At 40.5% G+C, this 27,892-nt stretch overlaps 1 protein-coding gene across 42 annotated transcripts in view; it reads left to right on the top strand.

The window, feature by feature from the left end:
- DLG1 (discs large MAGUK scaffold protein 1) overlaps nucleotides 1-27,892 on the top strand; it is a 250,407-nt gene that overhangs the window by 185,156 nt on the left and 37,359 nt on the right. For all 42 annotated transcript variants that reach the window (XM_070072340.1, XM_070072334.1, XM_008266703.4 and 39 more), the window contains 3 exons: nucleotides 2,946-3,048; nucleotides 16,924-17,038; nucleotides 27,163-27,339. In XM_070072340.1, coding sequence (XP_069928441.1) covers nucleotides 2,946-3,048; nucleotides 16,924-17,038; nucleotides 27,163-27,339 — 395 coding nt within the window. The remainder of the gene's footprint in view (nucleotides 1-2,945; nucleotides 3,049-16,923; nucleotides 17,039-27,162; nucleotides 27,340-27,892) is intronic.

Raw genomic sequence — 27,892 nt, 5'->3', positions numbered from 1 at the left:
GCAGGGCCCAAGCACCTGGGCCATCCTCCACTGCACTCCCTGGCCATAGCAGAGGGCTGGCCTGGAAGAGGGGCAACCGGACAGAATCCGGCGCCCCAACCGGGACTAGAACCCGGTGTGCCGGCGCCACAAGGTGGAGGATTAGCCTATTGAGCCACGGCGCCGGCATAAATCATTTTTAAAATATGGAAAATCTGCCTACATCTATAACAAGTAAGATTGAATTTGTAATCAGAAACTTCTCACAGTAGCAAAAGCCCAAGGCCAGGTAGCTTCAATCTTGGATTCTGTCAAACCATTTACAAACTCTTCCTTTAAAAAAAAAAAAAAGAAGTGTGAGGAATATTTCTCAACTCATTGTATGAGGTCAATATTATCCTTATACCCACACCAAAGGCATCTCAAAAAGAAAAAAGCCACAAATCAATATCCCTTATGAGTATAGGCACAAAAATCCCCAACTGAATAACAGAGTGGTTCCATCTGTATAAAAAATAAAAAAAAAAAAAAAAGATATGAGCCATCATGAAGTGGAATTGATTCCAGGAATGCATGATTAGTTCAACATAAGAACACCAAAGGTCCAGCGCTGCGGCTCCATAAGCTAATCCTCTGCCTAGCAGCGCCAGCACACCGGGTTCTAGTCCCAGTCAGGGCACCGGATTCTGTCCCAGTTGCCCCTCTTCCAGGCCAGCTCTCTGCTGTGGCCAGGGAGTGCAGTGGAGGATGGCCCAGGTGCTTGGGCCCTGCACCCCATGGGAGACCAGGAGAAGCACCTGGCTCCTGCCCTCGGATCAGCGTGGTGCACCAGCCGCAGCGGCACACCAGCTGTAGCGGCCATTGGAGGGTGAACCAACGGCAAAAGGAAGACCTTTCTCTCTGTCTCTCTCTCACTGTCCACTCTGCCTGTCAAAAAAAAAAAAACAAACAAACAAAGACAACACTTTCATAGAGTAAAGCATGTAAACCACTTGATCATCTCAATAAAAAACAGAAAAAGCAACTGCCATGAACCAATACCTTTTCATGATTAAAAACATTCAATGAATTAGGAATAGAAGGTAACTTTCTCAGTCTGATAAAGGTTGTCTCTGGAAAACCAATAGCTAAAATCATTCTAAATATTACATATTAAAGCTTTTCCTCTAAAGTCGAGGGTATTCATTCTTCCCACTTCTAATTAATTGTTCTGAAGCTTCTAGCCATAAGCTGGTCATAAGCAAAACAAATGAAAGACTCACAAAGCTTCTAGCCAAATTGCTGGTCATAAGCAAAACAAAATAAATAAAAGACTCACAAAGTATGAAAAAATAATCAAAAAGGAAAGCTATTTGCAGATGACATAATCTTGTATATAGAAAATCTTTTTTAAAAATCTAATAACAATAGGGCCGGCGCTGTGGTACAGTGTGTTAAAGCCCTGGCCTGCAGTGCTGGAATCACAAATGGGCTCAGCTACTCCACTTCTGATCCAGCTCCTGCTAATGCGCCTGGGAAAGCAGTAGAGGATGGCCCAAGCCCTTGGGCCCTTGCACCCACATAGGAGCCCCAGTAGAAGCTCCTGCGTTGGATTGGCTCAGCTCCAACCATTGTGGCCATTTGGGTAGTGAAGCAGCAGATGGAAGACGCAGTCTCTCTGCCTCTACCTTTCTCTGTAACTCTGTCTTTCAGATAAAAAAAACCTAGAAAAAAAGTCTTTAAAAAATTTAATATTAAAAACTGAATACATACAATGGACTATTATTCAGACATAATAAGGAATGAAGTATTGATATATGCTACAGGGGGGAACCTTGAAAACATGCTAAGGGGAAGAAGCATAGCACAGGTGGCCATATGTTTTAATGTCCCATTTATTTGAAATGTATAGAATAAGCAAATCCATACAGTTAGAAATAGATTAGTGGGGCCAACGCTGTGGCATAACAGGCAAAGCCACCCGGCCTGCAGTGGCGGCATCCCATGTGGGCGCCAGTTTGAGTCCCGACTGCTCCAATTCCAATCCAGCTCTTAATGGAAGAGGAACAGTCTCTTAAGATAGTGTACTTTGTGTTATGTACTGTTAGCAACCTTCAAGAAATAAGAATTTAATTGTTTATTCTTCTGGGGGAGAATTGGTCACCTCAGTAATTTTTTTACCAAAAAAGGACCAATTATTCAAAATTCATCTCCTAGATCTTGACTGTCTTTAATCAGTCTTTAAAATCTGAGCTATTTTAAAAGTAATTGCTTTCCTGTTACACTGCAAGATGGAAAGCTTTATTTTGTGAAAGGACAAAGGAGAATGGAAGCTGAGTCAAGCAATAGGATAAGAATGCAACATGAAGTATATGGATGCTCAAAAACAAAATCAGTTTCCCTCCCATTGATGAGTTACTAGTAAAATGAAATGTGCAAAATTATGATATTTGTGGGGTTTTTTCAGGTTATTAATTTTATGTGCATTTCTTAATGGATTGATAGCCAACCTTCTATGGGAGAATGTTCTGGTTTTGCTAACATGACATTAAACAGAGTATTTTTAGTAAATGAAGGTTGGAGTAATAGTTTTGTTTTACTGTGCAGTTTCAAAAAGAAAGATTTATTTATTTATTTATTTGAAAGTCAGAGTTACACAGAGAGTAGAAGAGGCAGAGAGAGGGGTCTTCCATCTGATGGTTCATTCCCTAATAATGGCCAGAGCTGTACAGATCCAAAACCAGAAGGCAGGAGCTTCCTCTGAGTCTCCTACATAGGTGCAGGGGCCCAAGGACTTGGGCCTCTTCCACTGCTTTCCCAGGCCATAGCAGTGTGCAGTTTATTTTTGGCAAGTCAGGACAGACAATGTTTTAAAGGCAAAGTTACTGCAACTAATTTTGTTTGTTTAATCTCTGCTTTCTCAAAGCTGCTATGATTTCTAATCAAAGTGATTGTTTTCTCATATTAAGGCTTGCTTTGATTTACAGGTAAACAGTGTTGACCTGAGAGCTGCCAGTCATGAACAAGCAGCAGCTGCATTGAAAAATGCCGGCCAAGCTGTCACAATTGTTGCACAGTATCGACCTGAAGGTAATGAAATTCTTGCTGTTTCTGTTGCTTATTTCAATTTTTAAAATTCTTTTTGTAACGTTTACTTCCAAGATTAACTCATTTTTATGTTTTATTTTGATTTATTAATCTAGTATTTGTTTAGTCGGAACCTAATTTACTTCCTAGGTCAAAAGTATTTTTTAATAGGGTATAGGAACTTTATCTTCCAGTTCTCCCAAGCATACACCATTTGAATTAATTTCCAAGTGTTTATTTTTTTATAACTGAACACATGTCTTTTAATAGCCCTTTTACTAGCTTTCTGATCTGAAAGAAAAATAAAGCCATAAGCAATGATAGCAATATTAACAAGGGAAATTAGATCACCCACATTTTTTTAACTTTAGAAAGGTTATATTTATTAATGTCAGGGCTCAATATACATTTCTTGTAGTTGTTATTGCTATTTAAAATGAAGAGTGCACGTTTGGGACGTAATGTATTTCTAAAATAAAGTATCATGGACATGACCTTATTAAATGTGTAGCAGAAGAAAGTGGTAATGGAAAAGTTGAGGTCATGCCATTCTAAACATATGTAAGACTCTAGTATACATTGATACAACCACTTTGCCAGTAAAACCTCAGTGGAATTATAAAGTTTAAATACCCAAAAGAATACTTAATGTACTTGTTGATGTTCATAATATAATGGAGAAGGAAAAAATTACAATCCTTGAGCTAAGTGAAATATCCTATAATTTAACTACTATAACATTTTTTGTTCTTTACTTGGAGCAGAATTTATTTTTGTAACAAAGCCTAATATTTTTTAGCTGATCAAAGTGATATTTTGGGAATTGCTTGATATTACATACAAATTATGAATCAAACCATAATATTGACTTGATTGATTCCATTCATCTAGTAGACTTCAGCCTTTTAGTTTCAGTAACTGAGCAAGTATAGAGTCATTTACATAGAGCGTAAATTCCAAATAAATTCACATTAACCAAACAAATAGGAATTAACATAGGCAGTCAGAATTCCAATTCATTAGTTTTTGTGAGAAACAAATCTGTTTGAGGGACTACATGCTTTTATCTTCTGGCCAACACATACCTACCCTCTAAGTACACTATATGGAAACCAGATTACAAACACTTCTTGCCTTTTATTACAGACACTCACATGTTTATGAAGAATATAGGCTTTTTAAGTATGATTAAGAGTAAGTTAGTATCTGCGTCCTGATTTCCCCAGAAAACACACACATACTTCTACCCACACGACTCTACCTCATATTAAAGAAAACTAACAAGACAGATAATAAAAAAAAAAAAAAAAAAAAAAAAAGGCATAGGTTGCTTAAGCATTTGAGATTTGGCAGAGTGCCCATTGAGGGAGGGAAAGCATGAGAAATAGAATGTCAGTAATGTCAGTGTGGGCTGGTATCCTGCACAGTGGGTTCAGCATCCACTTGGGAAGCTCAAATCTCATATTGAAGTGCCGGATCCAGTTCAGGCTGCTCCACTTCCAGTCCAACTTCCTGCTCTAATGTGTTTTGGGAAGCAGTGTAAGGTCACTCAAGTACTTGGACCCCCACCACCCATGTGGAACACCTGGACAGCGTTTTGGGCTCCTGACTTCAGCCTGGCCCAGCCTTGGCTATTGCAGGCATTTGGGGAGTGAACCAATGGATGGAAGATGTCTCTTGCTTTTATTCTCAATCTCTCTGTTGCTCTGCCTTTCAAGTAAATGAAAAAAATAAACTTAAAAAAAAAGAAAAAAAAGAATGCCCAGTGGTAGCAGAATTTAGAATATGATAGAAAATTGCACTTCCTAGAGATGAGTGGCTTATTTTTGAGGTATAAAAACATAATCCTTGTTCTTTGTAGTTTTATGATAAACCTCATGGGAATTGAAGGAGCAGGCCAAAGCAGAAGCCATCTATGGTATAATTTGGTTTAAAGAACAAAGAAACCTGTGTTTGGGTAAAGCAATCTGCCCTTGTAAGATTAGGTGCTGTGACACATCTTTTGATTTTTAAAGCCTATAAAATTGCCTGTGCTTTCATCCAACATGCACCTTCAGACTTTCTGCAAATACCTTGTCCAGCAAAATCCAGCTCATTGTATAATAAGTCATTTAAAAGTAACTAGCCTGATATTACAAAGATACTAAGGTCAAAAAAATGAGCAAGGGGCCTGCGCTGTGGTGCAGCAGGTTAACGCCCTGGCCTGAAGCACCGGCATCCCATATGGGCGCCAGTTTGAGACCCAGCTGCTCCACTTCCGATCCAGCTTCCTGCTTTGGCCTGGGAAACCGGTAGAAGATGGCCTAAGTCCTTGGGCCCCTACACCTGTGTGGGAGACCTGGAAGAAGCTCCTGCCTCCTGGCTTCGGATCAGCGCAGCTCCGGCTGTTGTGGCCAATTAGGGAGTGAAGCATCGGATGGAAGACCTCTTTCTCTCGCTCTTTCTCTTTCTCTGCCTCTCCTCTCTCTGTGTAACTCTGACTTTCAAATAAATAAATAAATCTTTTTTTAAAAAAACTAATTAAACACAGACAAATACAAATCAGATGAAAATTTAACCTTAATGTATTTAGCAGTTTATGCATTCACTAGAGAAAAAAATTGTAAAGTGGAAATGTAAGAACTGTCAGAAAAGTTAGCTCAACAACCAAAAGATACTAGCTTTGAACTAGAAGAACCCAGCAAAGAATAAAGCAAACCAATTAGTAAAATTAGAACACAGTGACAGAGATACTGAAGAAAAATCAATAGGAGACACAGAGGATACAACAGGAAAACTAAGCAAAATGCAATAAAAATAGACTAAAAAGATTAAAAAGAAAACATTAGCAGTGGAAGACAGGCAACTATGTCTGTGCAATATTATAGAAAAAATATATTTTAAGGAAGAAAAATGTTTGAAATTTATAATTCAGTGCATTCAGAAAAACATTTCTTGAAATATAAACAAGTGGAGGAGACCAGCATTGTGGCATAGCAGGTAAAGTCCCGACCTGTGACACCATGCCATATGGGTGCTCTACTTCTTATCCAGCTTCTTCCTAATGGCCTGGGAAAAGTAGTACAAGATGGCTGAAATGAGTGGGCGTCTGCCACCTACATGGGAGGCCCAGCCTCAGCTCCATCATGAAGCTGGAATTAGGCATCAAATCCAAACACTGTGATGTGACAAAACCAGTTTCTTGACCACTGGCCCATACACCCACCCCAGAAGTTAAAAGTTTAAAGTATGTTTTAACGACTACGACAATTCACCTGTCCCCCTCATTGTACTGCTATTTACCTTATGTCTTTGATTGGCAGTGAGTGACACTATAGCTTCATGTTTTAATAGTGTATATTTTAACAGGTATATTTTTGTTGTACAGCACATTAGAAAAGAAACATATTCCACATCATCCAAGTATAACTGCTGTGAGGGCCAAGTATATAAATTAAAGGTAAGATTCAGATTTTCTGACTGAGCTGGCCGTTTTAAGAAATACAAAAAAGTTACTCAACACTCTGATAATCAACTTGCAGTGTTTACTAAAAGTGAGTCCCTTGGGAGTCTATTTTATTAATGTTCTGACACAAGTACATGCAAAGATGTAGTTTTTGGTAGTTTTTCGGAGGAATAAGTTCTTGGGGGCCCGTGTTGTGGTGTAGCAGGTAACACCGCCACCTGCAACACCAGTATCACATATGACACCATTTCAAGTCCCTGTTCCACTTCATTCCAGCTCCCAGTCAGTGCTCCTAGGAATGCAGCACAAGATGGCCCAAGCGCTTGGGCCAGTGCACCCACATGGGAGACCTGGATGAAAACTCCTGTCTCCTGGCTTAGGTCTGTCCCAGCCCTGGTCATCATTGCCATTTAGGGAGTAAACCAGCAGATGGAGGATCTCTCTGTCTCTCCCTTTCTTTCTGCAATTCTGCCTTTCAAATAAATAAAATAATTCTTTTAGAAAAAAGGAATAATTTTTTTTGTCTTTTAGAATCTGTGGCTCACCTGATAGTGTTCCATATAGTTTTATTCTGCGTTTGTCAGCTTGTTTGCTTTGTATGTCTTAGATTCTAAATGTGAGAAAAATAATCTCTGTATTACACTTAAAGAGATGTTATCTCCTAACTTCTTTACATGTTATTAACTCTAAAGGCAAAAAATAATTCCTTTTTTTTTCTCTTAATCATTTTGGGGAATGATTATCAAAAATTAAACATGGGGAGGCTGGCACTGTGGCTTATAGGCTATACCTCTGTCTGCGGCACTGGCATTCCATTTGGGTGCCGGTTCGTGTCTCAGCTGTTCCTCTTCCAATTCAGCTCTCTGCTATGGACTGAGAAAGCAATGGAAGATGGCCCAAGTGCTTGGACCCCTACACCTGAGTAGGAGATCTAGAACAGGCTTCTGGCTCCTGGCTTCTGGCTCCAGATTAACCCAGCTCTGGCCATTGTGGCCATTTGAGGAGTGAACCAGAAGATGGAAGACCTCTCTTTCTCTGTCTGTAACTCTGCCTCTCAAATAAATAAATAAAAACTTCAAAAACTTCTTTAAAAAAGAAGCCTTCATATTTAAAAAAAATTTTACCCCAGAAACTGGATTTAAATTGATTTTATATCCAGAAGTTATAAAATGTAACAAAACTGATTGATCTGAAGTTCCAGAATCTCCTGTGGTTTGGTGATATAATATAGTAGGAAAAACTATGCCATGTGCAGTACTAACCTTGTTACACTTAATAACTCTACCTGTTATTATTTTTTTACTTGTTTGTTTATTTGAAAGAGAGACAGAGATCTTCTGTCTTCTGGTTTACTTCCTGAATGTCCCACTTCAACCAAGGGTAAGCCAGGCCAAAGCCATGATCCCAGAACTCTGGGTCTTCCCCCTGGAGTCAGGGACCCACATACTTGAGCTATCACCTGCTAACTCCCAGTATGTGTATTAGCAGTAACCCTAGGGGCGCTAGGACTTGGGCCATCTTCTACTGCTTTCTCAGGCCATATTAGAGAGCTGGATCAGAAGTGGAACAGCCAGGACTTGAACTGGCACCCAAATGGGATGCTGGCGCTGCAGGTGGCAACTTTACCCACTATGCCACAGTGCCAGCCCCGGAGGGCTATTTTTAAATTAAAACTAAAGGGGGCTGGGCTGGCATTGTGATACAGCAGGTTAAACCATAGCTTATAATGACACCAATATCCCATATCAGAATGCCAGTTCGAGTCTTGGCTGCTCTGCCTCTAATCCAGTTTTTTTTTTCTTTAAATTATTTTTTATTTATGTGAAAGGCAGATTAACAAAGGAAGAGGGAGAGATAGGTTTTTCATCCACTGGTTCACTCCCCAAATGGCCGCAACAGCTGCAGCTAGGCCAAGCCAAGGTTGGGACCCCAAAGCTTTTCTGGTTCTCCCACTTGGGTGCAGAGGCCCAAGAACTTAGGCCGTCTTCCATTTCTTTCCAGGTGCAATGGCAGGGAACTGGATCAGAACTGGAGCAGCCCAAATTTGAACCGGCATCCATATGGGATGCAGGTCAAGGCTTAACCTACTACGCCACAATGCCAGCCCCATGATCCAGCTTCTTGCTAGCACACCTGGGAAAGTAGTGGACGATTGCCCAAGTATTTGGGCCGCTACCACCCATAGGGGAGCCCCAGATGGATTTCCTGGCTCCTGACTTCAGCCTGGCCCGGACCAACTATTGGCCCCTTTGGAAAGTAAACCAGCAGATAGAAAGTCTCTCCTGATTAATTCACTCATTCTCTTTCTCACCGCCCCCCTTCCTTCTCTCTCTGCCTTAAAATAAAATAAGTATTTTTAAAAGATTTATTAATTTATTTGAAATGCAGAGTTACAGAGAAAGGGAGAGAGAGAGAGGAGAGGGAGGGAGAGAAAGGTCTTCTATCCACTGGTTCACTCCCCAGATGATTGCAATAGCCTAGGCTGGACCAGGCAGAAGCCAGGAACCTGGAGCTTCATCTGGGTCTACCATATGAATGCAGGAACGTAAACACTTGGGCCATCATCCGCTGCTTTTCTCAGGTGCACTAACAGGAAACTAGGTTAGAAATGGAGCAGCCCAGACATGAACCAGTGCCCATATGGGGTTCTCGTATTGCAGGCAGGCAGTAGTTTTACCTGCTATACCATAACAGTAGCCCAAAATAAATAAATTTCTTAAAAATAATAAAAGATCTTTCCTTTCTGCATCCTAATCAATTTAACCCTGAAATTATTATGTATCTACATGTCAGGTCTGGGAGGTAAGGAGAGCCATGGTGACCCATTGGACTTAACCATATGAAGGGCTTCTATGCATAGTAACATCCTGTCTTGAGAAGTCAGCTCAAGCAGAAGGGGGAGGGCACACATAGGAGTGTTCAGAGCCCAGTCAGGAAGGTGGATGATAGTGGAGACAGAAGATTGGTTACTAACAGATTGCTCAAGTGAGTTTTTATGTTAAGTTTTTATTATCCATGATTTTCACTGTTGGAGAAGAGAGTTACAAGTATGGAAAGAGGAAAAAACTTAAATTCTGTAATATTGAGTTAGAATTGGAGAAATTGGTATGAACTCAGGGTTTTTTAATTTCTGTAGCTATGAAGGCCTAAATGTCTATGTATAAAGTGTGTATGTACATGTACACAAAGGGACTTCAAAAGTCTGTGAAAAAAATGGAATTAAAGAAGAAGTTTAGGCCGGCGCCACAGCTCACTTGGCTAATCCTCCACCTGCGGCGCCAGCACACGGGTTCTAGTCCCAGTTGGGGTGCCGGATTGCTGTCCCGATTGCTCCTCTTCCAGTCCAGCTTTCTGCTGTGGTCCGGGAAGGCAGTGGAGGATGGCCCAGGTCCTTGGGCCCTGCACCCCATGGGAGACCAGGAGGAAGCACCTGACTCCTGGCTTCGGATCGGCATAGCACGCCAGCCATAGCGGCCATTTGGGGGGTGAACCAATGGAAGGAAGACCTTTCTCTCTGTCTCTCTCTCTCATTGTCTAACTCTGCCTGTCAAAAGAAAAAAGAAGAAGAAGAAGTTTATTTTGGTACAAAGAAATTTTGAAATCCATGCAGTATTTTTTTCCATAATATACCTTTTCCATGAACTTTCTGAATACTTTGCATGAATTTCAAATTTTTGCACCAAAATATTATCCATGAATTTTTGAGATATTCTTATTTGTTTATACACATGCACATATATTTAACATCCCCCTAACTCTTGTCCCTTAGAGAACTTGGTATCAGTGCCACGCCAGAAGGAGTGAGCTAACCTAGTGCTAAAATACCGCCTTGCAAATACTATTCCCCAATAAATTTACCAAGACTTTGGGGTAGATGTCTGGTTCCAACTTGGAAAGCACTGGTTATTCGGTAGTATCCTGTGCCACAAATCAAGAAGTACTCAAGGAATGATGGAGACATGTCAGAAGAACACAAAATAAGACTTAGACTTCATAAGCCAAGCAATTTCAGCATCAAATTAATAATAATACCAGACAGTAGCCTACTGAGTAAATTGGAAAATCATGAGTCCTTACTAATGTAAATAAATTAATTAAAGATTGGATAATAATAGAGAAGTGTACACAGTTGTAACATATTTGCAAAGGGAAAAATTAATTTTAAGTAAAAAATGTGACACCTTTGTCAAGTGATTAAAGTTAATAATATTAATAATGGCACAAATCATAATTATATACCACTTGATAGGGTGCATTTGGAAGAATGTAAGAGCTGTTTTGTAATACTCCTGCCACAGTTGTATAGCCTAATCTGATCATATAGAAATAGATATGTTGAGAGATAGTCTCTAAAATAATTAACTTATAGTTTTCAACAGTATCAAGATCACAAGTTAAGGAAAGATTGTGAAAGTAAAAAGATATGACAGCTAAATGCAACACATGATTTTGAGTTGGCTCTTTTGGATATAAATAACATTATTGGTGAAACTTCATTGGAATTTGCGCATTAGATGATAGTAATATGTTAATATTACTTGCCTGATATTGATGGTTTTGTGGATGTATTAGAAAAACAGTTGTGGGAACTATATACCAAAGTAATCAGAGATGATGAAACATCAGGGAAGCAAGTTACTCTCAAATGGTTCTAGAAAAAATTTTATAATCTCTTCAATCTTTAAATAAATAGATATAAGAAAGAAAGAATTTGAAAATGAGATATGGACTATTAAACATGCATGTATGGCCAGCGCCGCAGCTCACTAGGCTAATCCTCCACCTAGCAGTGCCGGCACACCGGGTTCTAGTCCCAGTTGGGGCGCCGGATTCTTTCCCGGTTGCCCCTCTTCCAGGCCAGCTCTCTGCTGTGGCCCGGGAGTGCAGTGGAGGATGGCCCAAGTGCTTGGGCCCTTTACCCGCATGGGAGAGCAGGAGAAGCACCTGGCTCCTGCCTTTGGATCAGCGCGGTGCACCAGCCGCAGCGCGCCAGCCGTGGTGGCCATTGGAGGGTGAACCAACGGCAAAAGGAAGACCTTTCTCTCTGTCTCTCTCTCTCTCACTATCCATTCTGCCTGTCAAAAAAAAAAAAATGCATGTAGTATGAGTCTCCTAAAAAGAACCAAAACAATGAAATAAAACACATATTAAAGATATATAAACAAGGAAACTTCTCTGTAATACAAAAAGGTTCAAACTATGTATCAAAAGGATTTTCCATGTACCTTATCTAAGGTGATAATCAGTACTGAGAAATATTGCAATAAATTAAAGAAAAAAATCTGTGGAATTTTCCTTTCTTCTCACCCTCAAAGCCCTTAAAAGAAAAAAATTGAGGGGCCGGTGCTGTGGTGCAGTGGGTTAACGCCCTGGCCTGAAACACTGGCATCCCACATGGGCACCAGTTTGAGACTTGACAGCTCCACTTCCAATCCAGCTCTCTGCTGTGGCCTAGGAAAGCAGTAGAAGATGGCCCAAGCCCTTGGGCCCCTGCACCCACATGGAAGACCCGGAAGAAGCTCCTGGCTCCGATTTGGTGCAGCTCTGGCCATTGTGGCCAATTTGGGAGTGAGCCATCGGATGGAAGACCTCTCTCTCTCTCTCTCTCTCTCTCTCTTTTTCTGCCTCTCCTCTCTCTGTGTAACTCTGACTTTCATATAAATAAATAAATTTTTTTTAAAAATTGATTGATTTGAAAGGGAAAGTTACAGAGAAAGAGATCCTCCATCTCCTGATTGACTCTTCAGGTGGCCACAGTGGCCAGGGCTGGGCCATCCTCCACTGCTTTCCCAGGCACATTAGCAGGTAGCTGAATAGGAAATGGAGCAGCCGGGACACAAACTGCCACCCATATGGGGTGCCAGCATCATAAGCAGTGGCTTAACCCACTATTCCACAACATCAGCCTCTCAAAGTCCTTTTTAAAGAAAAGAAATAAAATTGTTAATCAGAATTTCATTGGTAGTGGCTTATAAACAACAATGAAGTGAACAAACTCAGAGTGAAAGAAAAATCAAAAAATGAAACAGATTTTCACATAAAAGCTTCAGTCAAATGTATTAGTGAAGAATTAGGGTGTATTATCTGTATAAACACTGCCTGTGGAAAGAACAACCTTCAGACTTCCACATGATGGGAAAGATCAGACATAAGGACTGGTGTGTGCATTGATGAAGATGACTGTGAGGAAGAGTATGTAATGTAAAGTCTGTATATGCTGACTACTTGATTAAGTACAGTTATCGTAAAATTGGGAACTTGAAAATAATATGAAAGTATAGGGCTGTTAGGCCAGCGCCGTGGCTCAATAGGATCATCCTCCGTCTTGCGGCACCGGCACACCGGGTTCTAGTCCCGGTCGGGGCGCTGGATTCTGTCCCGGTTGCCCCTCTTCCAGGCCAGCTCTCTGGTGTGGCCAGGGAGTGCAGTGGAGGATGGCCCAAGTCCTTGGACCCTGCACCTCATGGGAGACCAGGAGAAGTACCTGGCTCCTGCCATTGGATCAGCGCGGTGTGCCGGCCACAGCACGCCGGCCGCGGCAGCCATTGGAGGGTGAACCAACGGCAAAGGAAGACTTCTCTCTGTCTCTCTCTCACTGTCCACTCTGCCTGTCAAAAAAAGAAAAAGTATAGGGCTGGCGTTGGGGTCTAGTAGTCTAAGCCTCCATCAGCAGCGCCAGCATTTCATATGGGTGCTAGTTCAAGTCCTGGCTGCTCCTCTTCCAGTCCAGCTCTCTACTGTGGTCTGAGAAAGCAATAGAAGTCCTTGGACCCCTGTACCCATGTGGAAGACCCAGAAGAAGCACCTGGATCCTGGCATTGGATCGTCTCAGCTTCAGCTGTTGTAGCCATCTAGGGAGTGAACCAGTGGGATGGAAGACCTCTCTCTCTGTCTCTCCCTCTCTCTGTCTATAACTCTCTCAAATAAATAAATAAACACCTTTTAAAAATCTCTTTTCTTGCCGGCGCCGCGGCTCACTAAGCTAATCCTCCTCCTTGCGGCGCTGCCACACCGGGTTCCAGTCCTGGTCGGGGCACCGAATTCTGTCCCTGTTGCTCCTCTTCCAGGCCAGCTCTCTGCTATGGCCAGGGAGTGCAGTGGAGGATGGCCCAAGTGCTTGGGCTCTGCACCCCATGGGAGACCAGGATAAGTACCTGGTTCCTGCCATCGGATCAGCGCGGTGCGCCGGCCGCAGCCCGCCGGCCACGGCGGCCATTGGAGGGTGAACCAACGGCAAAGGAAGACCTTTCTCTCTGTCTCTCTCTCTCACTGTCCACTCTGCCTGTCAAAAAAAAAAAAAAAAAAAAAAAAAAAAAAAAACAGAAAAGTATAAACTTTCTGATTTCATTAAAGTTTGTAACTGGGTATAAGAGGGTAATATTTCAGATCAGATCTGGAGAGATTTGTTCATAGTATGTTTTTGTGTTTTTTTTTTTTCCTTGACCATTAGAATAGAAGGACAGACTTCCATAAAGTTTCACACACACACACACACACACACACAAACTTAAATCACTCAATGAGACTGTATTACAGTTATTGTTGCTTTATAACAAAATATCCCAAAGCCTACTGAGTTAAAATTCATTTTATGAATTCACAAGGTTAGGAATATAGGCAGGATTTTAACTAGAAGTTTCTTCTATGTGGAATCAACTAGGGTCACTTAATGGAACTCAACTAGTAGCTACTTTGGAGGGTCTGTTATGGCTTAACTCCCCTTGTCTTGTGGCTTGATAGTACTGACTGAAAAGTTTGGGTTCAGAGAACAGTTGTGTGACCTCTTGTAGCATGATGATTTTAGAATGGTTGGACTTGTAGCATGGCTTCTAGTTTACCTCAAAACGAACATCCAAAAAAATATTTAATAAGTAAGGCAAAAGCCTCTCTTACTCTAACCTTGCAAGTCACACAGGATCTGTTTTACCATATTCTCTTGCTTCCAGGTGAGTCAAAAAAAAAAAAAAACTAGCTCAGATTAAAGGCAAGGGGAATTAAGACTCCACCTTTTGATGGAGGAATGACAAGTTCAGGTTGTTCAAACGCATGTGGGATGTGGGCATTTTGGGAAAGTATACTGTGACGGGCTATTTATATGTAACACAAAATGGTAAGGATAAAGCTATGATCATAAACCAGCAATCATAAGAAAAGTTAAATCATCTTAAAACAGTTTTCAGATTTATTAATAAAGCAAAATCTAACCCTACACAATATGTAGGAGACATACCTTCAACAAAGGTAATGGTTGAAGACAGAAGGATTATATAGCTGTAAAAACAGAATGGAGAACATCTGAATACACAAGAAGTGGAAATAAACAAGAAGTGGAAAAATGTATATTGCTGTTCATTTAAGAAAATAATAAATGTGCATATATACATACAGTGACATATACATAAAATGATACAGAATAAGTATGAAAGTATTTGCATGTGTATGTATCTTCTTTTATTGTTAAAAATGGAAGAAGAAGCCTTTCTTTAGCTATATACATAATAACCAAGATGGAATAAGATGAGAAAAATAGAGGCTGGACTCTTATTTTAAGGCATTTCTTCTCTTTTTATTGTTTAATTAATCAGTTTTTTGAGAGAGCACAAGGTAGAGCTCCCGTCTGCTGGTTGGTTCACCATTTAGATGCTCTCAAAAGCCATGCCACATGGAAGCCAAGAGCCAGGAACTCAATCCTGGTCTCCAGCATAGGGACAGAAACCCAGTTACTTGAGCCATCACCACTGTCTCCCAAGGTCTGCATTAGCAGTTTGCTGGAGTCAGGTATCAGAAGCATGTGTCAAACCTAGACAGTCCATTATAGGAAGTAAAAGTGTTAACAGATGGGCAAAATATGCACTCCAGGAGTTATTTTTCTTTTCTTTCTTTTTTTTAGTAGCTTTTTTTTACAGATTTGATTTTGGAACTACTTTACTTCTTTACTAAAACAGTAGAAAATTTGAAGTAGAAAATAAAAAGAAACAAGTGAACCTAAATGTGTATCCTTTTGGCAATATTACACCCAGGGAGAAACTTCCAATTCAACTTTATATCCCTAGTGGACTGTACCCTATGGATTTAAAAGGGGGGGGGATAGGGAAATAGCTAACTGTTTGCAGTAAGTGGTAGTATTGGCATTACTATTCACAATTGTGAATGTAAAATTGTATAAAATAAGTCATTACACAGTACTCAATTCTGTTATTTTCCTGTTTCTTAAAACTCAAGCCTCTTGATATGTAATAAAGCACATATAAATGTAAGATACATTAAAATCCCAGTAATCCTAATTTTTAATTAAAGGAACTATTATAAATTCATAATGTACCTTATATTTTTATATATCTTGATTCACTTATCTGTGTCTTAACTATGTCTACACATACGAAAGATTTGTCCTGGATTCATTAATTATTGAGTTACAAGGGATACATTATACTAATCAGTCTACTAATGTTTTATTTAGATTTTTATTGATTCTTTCAAGGACAATAGAATATTTCATTTGATATTAATGAGAGCTTTTAAATGTGTCTCTCAACGAATTCTTGGCTTCTTTGATCATACTATTCATAAACCAAATTTGATGACTATGGTGGAAGGAAGAGTAAACAATAATCAGACTTACTCTTAACTAATGTCATCTTAAACTGTACAAACTCCCACAGAACTTGTTTGCTCTGAGGCTGGCTCAGAGAAAATCAAATTTGATTTGACCTGTCTGTAAAAGAATTTGTTATAAATAGAGAAAAAGATAAGTGTGTATAACTATATAATATTTTTTAAAAGATGCTTAAGGTTTTTTATTCATAGATTATCATTTTTAATATATAGTATTATTTAAAATAGTCCATCTTCCAAAATCATATGTGTTTTTATGTGAAAAATGTTTTAAATAAAAATGTTTATAGATGTTATTTCTGATTGCTTTTGAATCTTATTTGGGCAATTTGACAATTTGTTAATGATAAAATGAGCTAAAATTCCGTTTCTCATTTTTATGATATATTTTTCCATTTATTATTGTCCCTACACAAGTTTTATGTTTAAGAATATAAGACAAGGGGAAAAGTCATCAAAGCATATGGTATATTATTTCTTTTCCAATATAAAAATTAGAGCAAATCCTGATTTTAAAAGTTACTCCAATTAGACAATACTGTAATATAGCTAATACTATCTCATGCATGGAAATTACCTTTTTATTGATTAAATGTAATATGAACCTTAAAATAGCACATGGGAAAATTCTAGCTCAATTAATTCTAATTTATGGTACACTTTTTTTTTTTACTTTTCATGATTGATGAAATGCAGATTACTATTTTAAGGTTCTAGCATACCTCCTCAATCTTAAAACAGTTTACATTTTTGACACTTTGTCTTCAGTTAATATTTTAAGAACATAAATAAATTTATTTTTCTTTTTCTCCCTTTAGAATACAGTCGTTTTGAAGCTAAAATACATGACTTACGGGAGCAGATGATGAATAGTAGCATTAGTTCAGGGTCAGGATCTCTTCGAACTAGCCAGAAGCGATCTCTCTATGTCAGGTAAATTTTCTACTGCTAATTTTGACAACACTTTAATTACTTATGCATGCAGATTCTTTCAGATTTATCATTATGACTTAATTTTACTATAGAAAAATGTGTTGCAAATTGTGAAATTTTTAATGATTGGTTTCCTGACAGTATGTCTTTTAAGAGTAGAATATTATTATAATTTTATTAATGAAACTTACCCTTGAGTAAAAATGATATAAAGAAAGATACAATAAATATCAACTGGAATTTTTTTTAGATTGATGTTTTAGTAGTGACTATAAGTTTGATATGTCATATTGTCCAAAGCTTAGATTTACCTAGAGGTCTGGACGACCTCTCTCTCTGCTTCTGCCTCTGCCTCTCTGTAACTCTGCCTTTCAAATAAATGAGTAAATCTTTAAAAACAAGTCATATTATCATAAAGCTAATAAAGAAAAGTGTCACTTTCTCACCAATCCCTAGTTTCATTCCCTAGAAGTAGTTTTCCTCTGGTTTTCTGATAGATTCCTTTGTCTTTTCCTTCAAAATTCCCAAAACATGCAGATAATGTTAGTTTCTATTTTATCTACTTTGGATGTTATGAATTTAATGCAGTGTTAAATGAGATTATCTTCCATACCTAACCATGCAGCCTGCCCCTTTCCCTGTCACTCAGATGTAGCCTTATCAGTGTTAATAAAATTAATAGCATTTACAGTCATGTCACTATGTAATAATAGATATCATAACTAAATAGTACCTTATGACCATGCCGCTTTCCTTCTGCAACCCTTCCTTTTTCTTGGACTAAAGTGTCTCACATCTTCATTTACTTAATTTACCATATGCTTATTACTAAGTATCTATCAGTGGCCTCTGGTTTTCACATGATAAAACATAGTCACACACATGGTCTATCAGTTCAGGTTTTTGCCGCAGTCTGTATCTCTTCTGTGTATCCCTCAGATGTGATAATCCCTTTGCTGTTACCCTGTTCCCTTTGACTCTCTACTGTGTCAGAGTCTGTTTCCTAGATGCCACATTTTCTTCTCAGTTTATGTTTCCTTTGCTAGAACACATCTTCCATTAAATTCCTGAGTAAAGGGTATATGGGAAGTGGTTTTTTTGAGACTTAATATGTCTGAATAAGAGTTTATTCTGCCTTCTCCTCAGTAGAGAATTGGGGATATGAAAAGAGGAGATGATTCCTATTTTATTTTCCAAGAGGTGATTATCTGATTTTTCTTTCCTTTTTTCTTTTATTTTTTGTCATCTTCCTTTTATTTCAATAGATTTCTCTTTAATTTTCCTCTGTTTCTTGGATTCTCTGCTTTCTATTTTTTCTAGTTAGCTTATTTCCTTTTTACATGTGAGATATTCTTTAAATATTCAGTAATCCTTGTTTTCCATCTTTTTTTTTTCTCCTGAAGATTTATTTGTTTGTTTGAAAGGCAGAGTTAGAGACAGAGAGAGATGGAGGGAGAGAGACAGACACAGAAAGACAAATCTTCCAGGCCGGCGCCGCGGCTCAATAGGCTAATCCTCCGCCTAGCGGCGCTGGCACACCGGGTTCTAGTCCCGGTTGGGGCGCCGGATTCTGTCCCGGTTGCCCCTCTTCCAGGCCAGCCCTCTGCTGTGGCCAGGGAGTGCAGTGGAGGATGGCCCAGGTGCTTGGGCCCTGCACCCCATGGGAGACCAGGAAAAGCACCTGGCTCCTGGCTCCTGCCATCGGATCAGCGCGGTGCGCCGGCCGCAGCGCGCCGGCCGCGGCGGCCATTGGAGGGTGAACCAACGGCAAAGGAAGACCTTTCTCTCTGTCTCTCTCTCTCACTGTCCACTCTGCCTGTCAAAAAAAAAAAAAAAAAAGACAAATCTTCCATCTGCTAGTTCCTTCCCCGAATGACCCTAATGGCCAGGGCTGTGCCAGGCTGAAGTCAGGAGCCTGGAATTCCCTCTGAGTCCCTCACATGGGTGCAGGGGCCCAAGCACTCAGGCCATCTTCTGCTGCTTTCCCAGGTGCCTTAGCAGGGAGCTGGATCAGAAGCAGAGCATCTGGGGCTCAAGCATTTGCTCATATGATATGCCAGTGCCACAGACAACTGCTTAACCCACTGCACCACAACACCACCCCTCTGTCCTTATGATTAGAGAATAAAGCTACAGGATTTAGCTAGAAAATAATGGGTGGAGGAGGCAGAATATATCAGCTCTTTTCATTCCCCTCTCCTGCCTCATGTCATTCTTTTCTTTGATAACCCATTACAGATACCTAGAGAAAAAAAAGAATCCTTAATCTCCTGCCAGCACTATTAGCAAGATTGCTAGAATTTCCATTTCCAATATGTAATTTTTCTTTTCATCTGTCTGATTTCAGTCCAGCAACTTCTCCCTCCTCCACCAAGTTCCACAATTAGAGTTTCTCAATTTCATTTTCTCTGGATACCAAACCTCTGGAGGTTTTGGGGATTGAGGCCAGAAAAAGGGACCTAGAAGGTCAAATGCTACAAAGCTACTTCAAAAAGTTCTTGAAAAGTGAAATTAAAAGAGAAGTTTCTTTTAATTCAAAAAATTTTGAAATCCTTGAATACAAGGGAATTTAAGACAGTTCATGAAAAGTACATTATATAAATATTATATATACAGTATCATCTTGTTTTCAGTAACTTATCTGTCTTAGTATTGTACACCTCTAATTCAAGAGCATTTTTAGAATTTTTGATAATTAGACAAATTATAATAAGACATGAATTTCAAGAAAAGAGCTTTGTAGTCATAGAAGACAATAAGTAGGGTCTGGCGTTACGCTATAGTAGGCTCAGATTCTGCCTGTGGCACCAGTATCCCATATGGGTGCTGGTTCGTGTCCCAGATGTTCTTCTTCGTATCCAGCTCTCTGCTATGTCCGGGGAAAGCAGTGGAAATTGCCCAGTTGCTTGGGTCTGTGCACCCGCATAGAAGACCCAGAAGAAGCTCCTGGATCCTGGCTTCGGATGGGCCCAGCTCTGACCATTGCAGCCGTTTGGGGAGTGAACCAACAGGTGGAAGACCTTTCTCTCTGTCTTCTCTCTATATATCTGTAGCTCTGCTTCTCAAATAAATAAATAAAATCTTTTTTAAAAAACGAAATAAAACAATAAGTAAAAAGACTTCAAAGGTAGAGGGAAAGAAATTGCTTATTCATTTTTTTCTACCCCCAAAATATTCTGTATTTTGTAAGCATCCACCTACCATATGCTAGATGAGGCCTAGTCCTTATGACTTAAAAGTTAATGCAAGTAGACTTAAAGAGGGAAATAGTACTGTAGGCTGAAAAATGGGAAGTTCTTTCAATTGGTCTGGGAGAGGCATTGAAAAGTGACAGTTTCTTTTGTTTGTTAGTTGAAAATTAAGCCTCCAATCACAGAAATCCTTCATAGAAGCCAGTTGTTTGACTTCTCTCGGGTCCTCTGAGACTTGGCTCCAGATGATGGGAAGGGATCCCCTTTACCCTGTCTACCTAATGGGTATCTATGTCTCTATCAATGTGGAATAAATGTATGTTAACATCAACAGAGAGGAGGTTCTGATTGTGGTGAATACTGTAAAGAGGGCTACAGGGGCAATGAGAATCTCTCAAAGGAGAATTCGAGGGGCTGGTGCTGTGGCATGGTAGGTAGGGCCACTGCCTACAATGCCAGCATCCCATATGAGTGCTGGTTTGAAACCCAGCTGCTCCACTTCTGATCCACCTCTCTGCTGTGGCCTGGGAAGGCAGTGGAAGATGGCCCAAGTCCTTGGGCCCCTGCCCCACGTGGGAGTCCTGAAAGAGTCTCCTGGCTTTGGATTAGCTTAGCTCCAGCCGCTGTGGCCAGTTGGGGAGTGCGCCAGCAGATGGAGGACCTCTCTCTCTCTGCCTTTCTCTCTCTCTGCCTCTCTCTCTCTCTCTCTGTAGCTCTGACTTTCAAATAGATGAATGAATGAATAAGGAAGGAAAATTTGAACTGTCCCAGCAAATATATCTCTATGAAGTATGAGTAGGGGCTGTCTAGGTGAAGAAGAGAAAGAATGTTGGCTGAAAAGAGAATGGGATCAGATTTGAGCTGTGAAGAGCTTTAATTTCGGCTGGCGCCGTGGCTCACTAGGCTAATCCTCTGCCTTGCGGTGCCGGCACACCAGGTTCTAGTCCCGGTCGGGGCGCCAGATTCTGTCCCGGTTGCCCCTCTTCCAGGCCAGCTCTCTGCTGTGGCCCGGGAGTGCAGTGGAGGATGGCCCGAGTACTTGGGCCCTACACCCCATGGGAGACCAGGATAAGTACCTGGCTCCTGCCATCAGATCAGCGCAGTGCGCCGGCTGCAGCGCACCGGCCGCAGTGGCCATTGGAGGGTGAACCAACAGCAAAGGAAGACCTTTCTATCTCTCTCTCTCTCTCTCTCACTGTCCACTCTGCCTGTCAAAAAATTTTAAAAAAAAAGAAAAAGAAATAAAATTTTAAAAAAGAGCTTTAATTTCTTCTTCTGGGAATGGAAAACATGTACTAGGAGTCCACCTTGATCATCTGAAGGCTGTCCCCTCGGCATCACTCTGTGCCATCACCATTTGGGACAAGCTGAGTTGATTTATCTCACTCAGTCATTCATAAATCCATACAGAACATTAAATCCAGCACGGAGTCTGGGTGAGAGGCCAGGTGAAGCACTAGGGAGTCAGCTTGCAGAGGCCTTGGCAGGGAACTTTGTTGTATGAACTCAAAGGGAAGGTGCAGACTCCACTGCAGAGAAAGACAAATGTTTCTGAAGTTCTTATGAAATAAACCTTGTAATACTTTCCCTTTCTTCAGGCATCTTAGTTATAGCTTCCTTCAGTCTGCTTAGTTTAATTACTGTATCTAAAAATATATTAAAATTTTTTTCCTGTTCTCATTTTTTTTATTTCTTACTATTTTAATAAGTTTCAGAGGAGGGAAAGTAGACACAAAGCCAGTCTGCTATAGTTAACCACAAATCTTACGGTTCTTTTTAGTTGATACATTTTTGTTTCCAAAAGTTAAAAAAAAAAAAAGCTACAAGACTACATACAGTATCTTTTTTATATAGAAAGCTTTTATTTGATAAATATAAATTTCATAAGTACAACTTTTGGATTATAGCAGTTCTTCCCCCCACACCTGCCCTCCCACCCCCAAACCATCCCACCTCCTACTGCCTCTCCCATCCCATTCTTCATCAAGATTCATTTTTAATTATCTTTATATATAGAAGATCAACTCTGTACTAAGTTTTCAACAGTTTGCACCCACAAGAACTCGCAAAGTATAAAGTACTGTTTGAAGACTAGTTTTACCGTTAATTCTACATGGGAAGCAAATGCACAGTGACTCTTGTTGTTGATTTAACAACTGACACTCTTATTAATGACATCAGTGATCACCTGAGGCTTTTGTCATGAGCTGCCAAGGCTATGAAAGCCTCTTAAGTCCACAGACTCCAACCTTATTTAGACAGGACCATAATCAAAGTGGAAGTTCTCTCCTCCCTTCAGGGAAAGGTACCTCCTTCTTTGATGGCCCCTTTCCACCAGGATCTCACTCACAGAGATCTTTCGTGTAGGTCATTTTTTGCCACAGTGTCTTGGCTTTCCATGCCTGAAATGCTGTCATAGGCTTTTTAGGCAGATCTTTAAGGCCTTAAGGGCTGATTGTGAGGCCAGAGTGCTGTTGAGGGCATTTGTCTTTCTATGAGTCTGCTGTGTGGCCTGCTTCCCATTTTGGATCGTTCTCTCCTTTTTAATTCTATCAGTTATTATTAGCAGACACTTGGTCTTACTTATGTGATCCCTTTGACACTTAATCCTATCTTTACGATTAGTTATGAACTTAAACTGATCACTTTAGTAAGATGGCATTGGTACCTGCCAACTTACTGGGATTTGGAGTCCCATGGCAAGTGTTTAGTTTTACTCTTGGGGTAGTTTGAGGAAACATGTGCCATACTCATACAGTATATCTTTTGATAAAGCTCTGAAACATGCAAAACTATACATTATACTGCTTAGTCATCCACACATATATGATAAAACCAAACCAACAGAGGATGAGAATCAAGAAAATAAATACTATATTCACAATGACATTTAACTGCTAATAATGATTAACTTCTGAACTGAGGGAAACAAGGTCATTGAAAACTACAAGATGATTGTGAATTACTGAAATAGATTTTGTGTACAGACTTAAGTTGGATAGTAGTTAACAAGTGGTCTTTATATTAGCTTTATTAACTCATAACCTATTCTGTGGGTTCTTTTTGTGTGTATGTGAATCAAACATTAAGTTAAAATGCTGACACAAAGAACAGAGATTATGATTTATTTTCTTTTGTTCTTTGTTCATCATATAGTTAATATTACATTTTTTATTCAAAAGATAGATTTATGATAATAAAAATGTTGAGATATTTTTGTATTTCTTTTGACATTCTACCTCTAAGTTACTTTCATGTTATATTCGTTTGTATCCATGTATTTATAGTCTTCTATATGTTTTAATATATGTTTAAATGAGCCTTCCCAATTTTGATTCCCCAATCATACTTCACACCATCAACTTGGAAGACATTAAAGAACACATTTTAAAGCCATTGACGGCCAGCACCCCGGGTTCTAGTCCCAGTTGGGGTGCCAGATTCTGTCCCAGTTGCTCCTCTTCCAGTCCAGCTCTCTGCTACGGCATGGAAAGGCAGTGGAGGATGGCCCAGGTCCTTGGGCCCTGCACCCTCATGGGAGACCGGGAGGAAGCACCTGGCTCCTGACTTCGGATCGGCGCAGCACGCCGACCACAATGCACCGGCATAGCAGCCACTTGGGGGGTGAATCAACGGAAAAAGGAAGACCTTTCTCTCTGTCTCTCTCTCTCTCTCTCTCTCTCTCTCTCTCACTAACTCTGCCTGTCCAAAAAAAAAAGCCATTGACTAATTAATTTATTTAGCCATCAAATATATTTATTTGAAAGAGAGAAATTCCAATCCCTAGTTTACTCCCCAGATGGCTGCAACAGCCAGGGTTGGGCCAGGTTAAAACCAGGAGCCAGGAGCTTCATCCAGGTCTTCCACAAGAGTGGCAGAGGCCCAACAGTTAACATTTTCCACTGCTTTTCTCGGGCATTTAGCAGGGAGCTGGATGGGAAAGGGGGTAGCCAGGATATGAATCAGCACCCATACAGGTACAGACAGCAGCTTTATCCTCCAGTGCCATAACAGTGGCCCAAAGAGATGATTTCTTAAAAGTTGCGTAGCATGAGGGCCAGTGCTGTGGTAAGGTCGCTACCTGCAGCACCGGCATCCCATATGGGCACTGGTTCAAGACCTAGCTGCTCTACTTCTAGTCCAGCTCTCTGCTATGCCCTGGGAAAGCAGTAAAAGATGGCCCAAGTGGTTAGGCACCTGCGTGGGAGAGCTGGAAGAAGCTCCTGGCTCCTGGTTTGGATCGGCCCAGCTCTGGCTGTTGCAGCCATTTGTGGAGTGAACCAGTAGATGAAAGATCTCTCTCTGCCTCTGCCTCTCTATAACTCTGACTTTCAAATAAATAAATCATAAAAAAAAGTTGGGTAGGCCGGCGCCGCGGCTCACTAGGCTAATCCTCCGCCTAGCGGCGCCGGCACACCGGGTTCTAGTCCCGGTCGGGGCGCCGGATTCTGTCCCGGTTGCCCCTCTTCCAGGCCAGCCCTCTGCTGTGGCCAGGGAGTGCAGTGGAGGATGGCCCAGGTGCTTGGGCCCTGCACCCCATGGGAGACCAGGAAAAGCACCTGACTCCTGGCTCCTGCCATCGGATCGGCGCGGTGCGCCGGCCGCAGCGCGCCGGCCGCGGCGGCCATTGGAGGGTGAACCAACGGCAAAGGAAGACCTTTCTCTCTGTCTCTCTCTCTCACTGTCCACTCTGCCTGTCAAAAAAATAAAAAATAAAAAAAATTAAAAAAAAAAAAAAAAGTTGGGTAGCATGAAAACGAATATGATTTTTGTTCTAATTTCCAGTTGCCGAGTTAGGATAAATGAATGAATAAATTACATTATAAGTAATTGCTAGGGCCGGCGCCTTGGCTCACTTGGTTAATCCTCCGCCTGCGGCGCCGACATCTCATATGGGTGCCGGGTTCTAGTCCCAGTTGCTCCTCTTCCAGTCCAGCTCTCTGCTGTGGCCCTGGAAGGCAGTGGAGGATGGCCCAAGTGCTTGGGCTCCTGCACCCACATGGGAGTCCAGGAAAAAGCACAGCTCCAGCTGTAGTGGTCATTTGGGGAGTGAATCAATGGAAGGAAGACCTTTCTCTGTCTCTCTCTCTCACTGTCTATAACTCTACCTGTCAAATAAAAAAAAAATTTAAAACAAAAAAAAAAAAGTAATTGCTGAGATACCTTCCTGTACTCTCTAGTGAACTTATTTGGACTTAACAATTTAACTATTTTAAATACTGTACTTTAATAGACACAGTTTTCTATCAGATTTTAAAATATACTTAACATTCTATAGTTACCAAATTAAATTAATATTTTTCCAAAATATTTGGCAGTTGATAAAATTATCAATAATTTTCATCATTGATATTGATTCTGAAAACTATTGACTCTAGTTATGTGAATACATAGAAGGAATAATTAACTGGTAGAATAAATACTATGTCAGTCTGTTTTACAGTCCACGACTAACCAAATCTACCAGGAAATTTTTTTTTTTTTTTTTTTTTTTTTTTTGGACAGGCAGAGTTAGTTAGAGAGACAGAGAGAAAGGTCTTCCTTTTTCCGTTGGTTCACCCCTCAAGTGGCTGCTATGGCTGGCACGTTGCGGCCGGCGCACTGCGCCGATCCGAAGCCAGGAGCCAGGTGCTTCCTCCCGGTCTCCCTTGCAGGTACAGGGCCCAAGGACCTGGGCCATCCTCCACTGCCTTCCTGGGCCACAGCAGAGAGCTGGACTGGAAGAGGAACGACCGAGACAGAACCCTGGGTGCCGGTGCCGCAGGTGGAGGATTAGCCTAGTGAGCCGCGGCGCCGGCCCATGGAATTTCTTTTTCTAAAGTATCTAGTCAAAGTAAAGAACCTCTCAATGTTTACTTTAACAATGTTCTTGTTTACCTTTGGTTTATTAAGAGCAACTTTCTAGGTTTGTCTTCATTTTAGAATCCATTATAGGTTGCCCCTGGATTGCGCTAAAAGGTTTTTTAAATTTCTCCTACACATTCTACAATATCTGAATTAATCCTCAAAACAACCCTACAAGGTAGTTTTATTATCTCCATTTGATAGATGAGAAAGGACTGAAGAGAACTAGATAAACTTCCCAAAGTAAAACTGACACAGAAATTAAAACAAAACTAAAGTAGTGGACCTGGTACCCAAACTTTTACCATTCTGATTCCAAAGCACTTACTAATTCATCTATAGCAACACTGTCCAATGGAAACATTATATAAGCCACATATGCTGTTTTTACATTTCTAGCTGTCAAATTTAAAAAGAAACAGGCGCATTGTGATGCAATAAGTTAAGCACTCACCTGCTTGCCACACCAGCATTCCATATCTGAGTGCCAGTTCAAGTTCTGGTTGCTCTGCTTCCAATCCCACTCCCTGATCTTGCACCTGGGAAGGCAGCAGAAGATGGCCCCAGTCATCCACATGGGAGACCAGGATAGAGTCTTGGCTCCTGGCTTTGGCCTAGCTACTGTCACCATTTGGGAAGAGAATCAGCTAATGGAAGATCTCTCTCTTTCTCCCCCCCCCCACCCCGCCCTCTCTCCCTCCCTCCCTCCCTCCTCCTCCTCCTCCTCCTCCTACTTCCTCTCCCCCCCCAACCTCCCATTCATCTCTCCATCTCCCTCCTCCTCTGTCCTCTGTCTTCCAAATAAATAATCTTTTTTTAAAGGAAAAAAAAAGATCTGTCCTCCAGTATTGAAAGAAACTAGGTAATATATGTAATTACAAAATAGTCTGTAACAAGTTGATTTTGCTGTTTCTTTTAGGTCTAATTGCCTTCTTGTATACTCATATAGTACAAAGTTGAACTTGGCATTATTTTCCTACTACAGCATATTGTTTATCCAAATGATACATACTTTTAGAATCTCATGTTTATTTAATATTGGTTAATATTATAACAAATAATCATGGACTTTTTTTCTTCTGCGTCTAGAGCCCTTTTTGATTATGACAAGACTAAAGACAGTGGCCTTCCCAGTCAGGGATTAAACTTCAAATTTGGAGATATCCTCCATGTCATTAATGCTTCCGATGACGAATGGTGGCAAGCCAGGCAGGTTACACCAGATGGTGAAAGTGATGAAGTTGGAGTGATTCCCAGTAAACGCAGGTAACACTGTTAAGTGTTTTTCTTACCACTTGAAAAGTTGGATAACATAAATAGTTTCTATTCTCATTTCTTTTACTGTGTGACAACATGGATTGACCTAGAGAACATTCTGCTAAGTAAAATCAGCAAGACACAGACAAATACTGTATGATCCCACCTTTATATGAAATCTAAAATAGTCAAACAGATAAGAGTAGAGTGGTAGTTACCTGGGTCTAGGTAGAGGAGCCAATGGGAAGACGGTGGTTAAGAGATGAAGATTTTCAGTTATGTAAGGAAATCCAACATACAGCATTATGAACTTAGGTAACAATGCTGTACTAATAAATATGTGAAATTTACTAAAAGAGTAGATCCTAAGTATTGTAACTGCCTCATCCACAAAAAGATAATTAATGTGAAGTGTTAGATACATTAATAAGCTTGATTACACTAGTTACTAAAAGCAAAATAAAGTATATTGTAGAACTATTTGGTAGTATACCTTGTGTCTCTTTTTTATATTTTTAATTTATACATATTGATGCCATGCACTAGTCTCTATTTCCTTTTT

This window comes from Oryctolagus cuniculus, chromosome 4, assembly GCF_964237555.1.
Source record: "Oryctolagus cuniculus chromosome 4, mOryCun1.1, whole genome shotgun sequence".
Taxonomy (NCBI): Eukaryota; Metazoa; Chordata; class Mammalia; order Lagomorpha; family Leporidae; genus Oryctolagus; species Oryctolagus cuniculus.
Note: the sequence above shows the minus strand (reverse complement) of the source record. Positions and strands in the feature narration are given on the sequence as shown.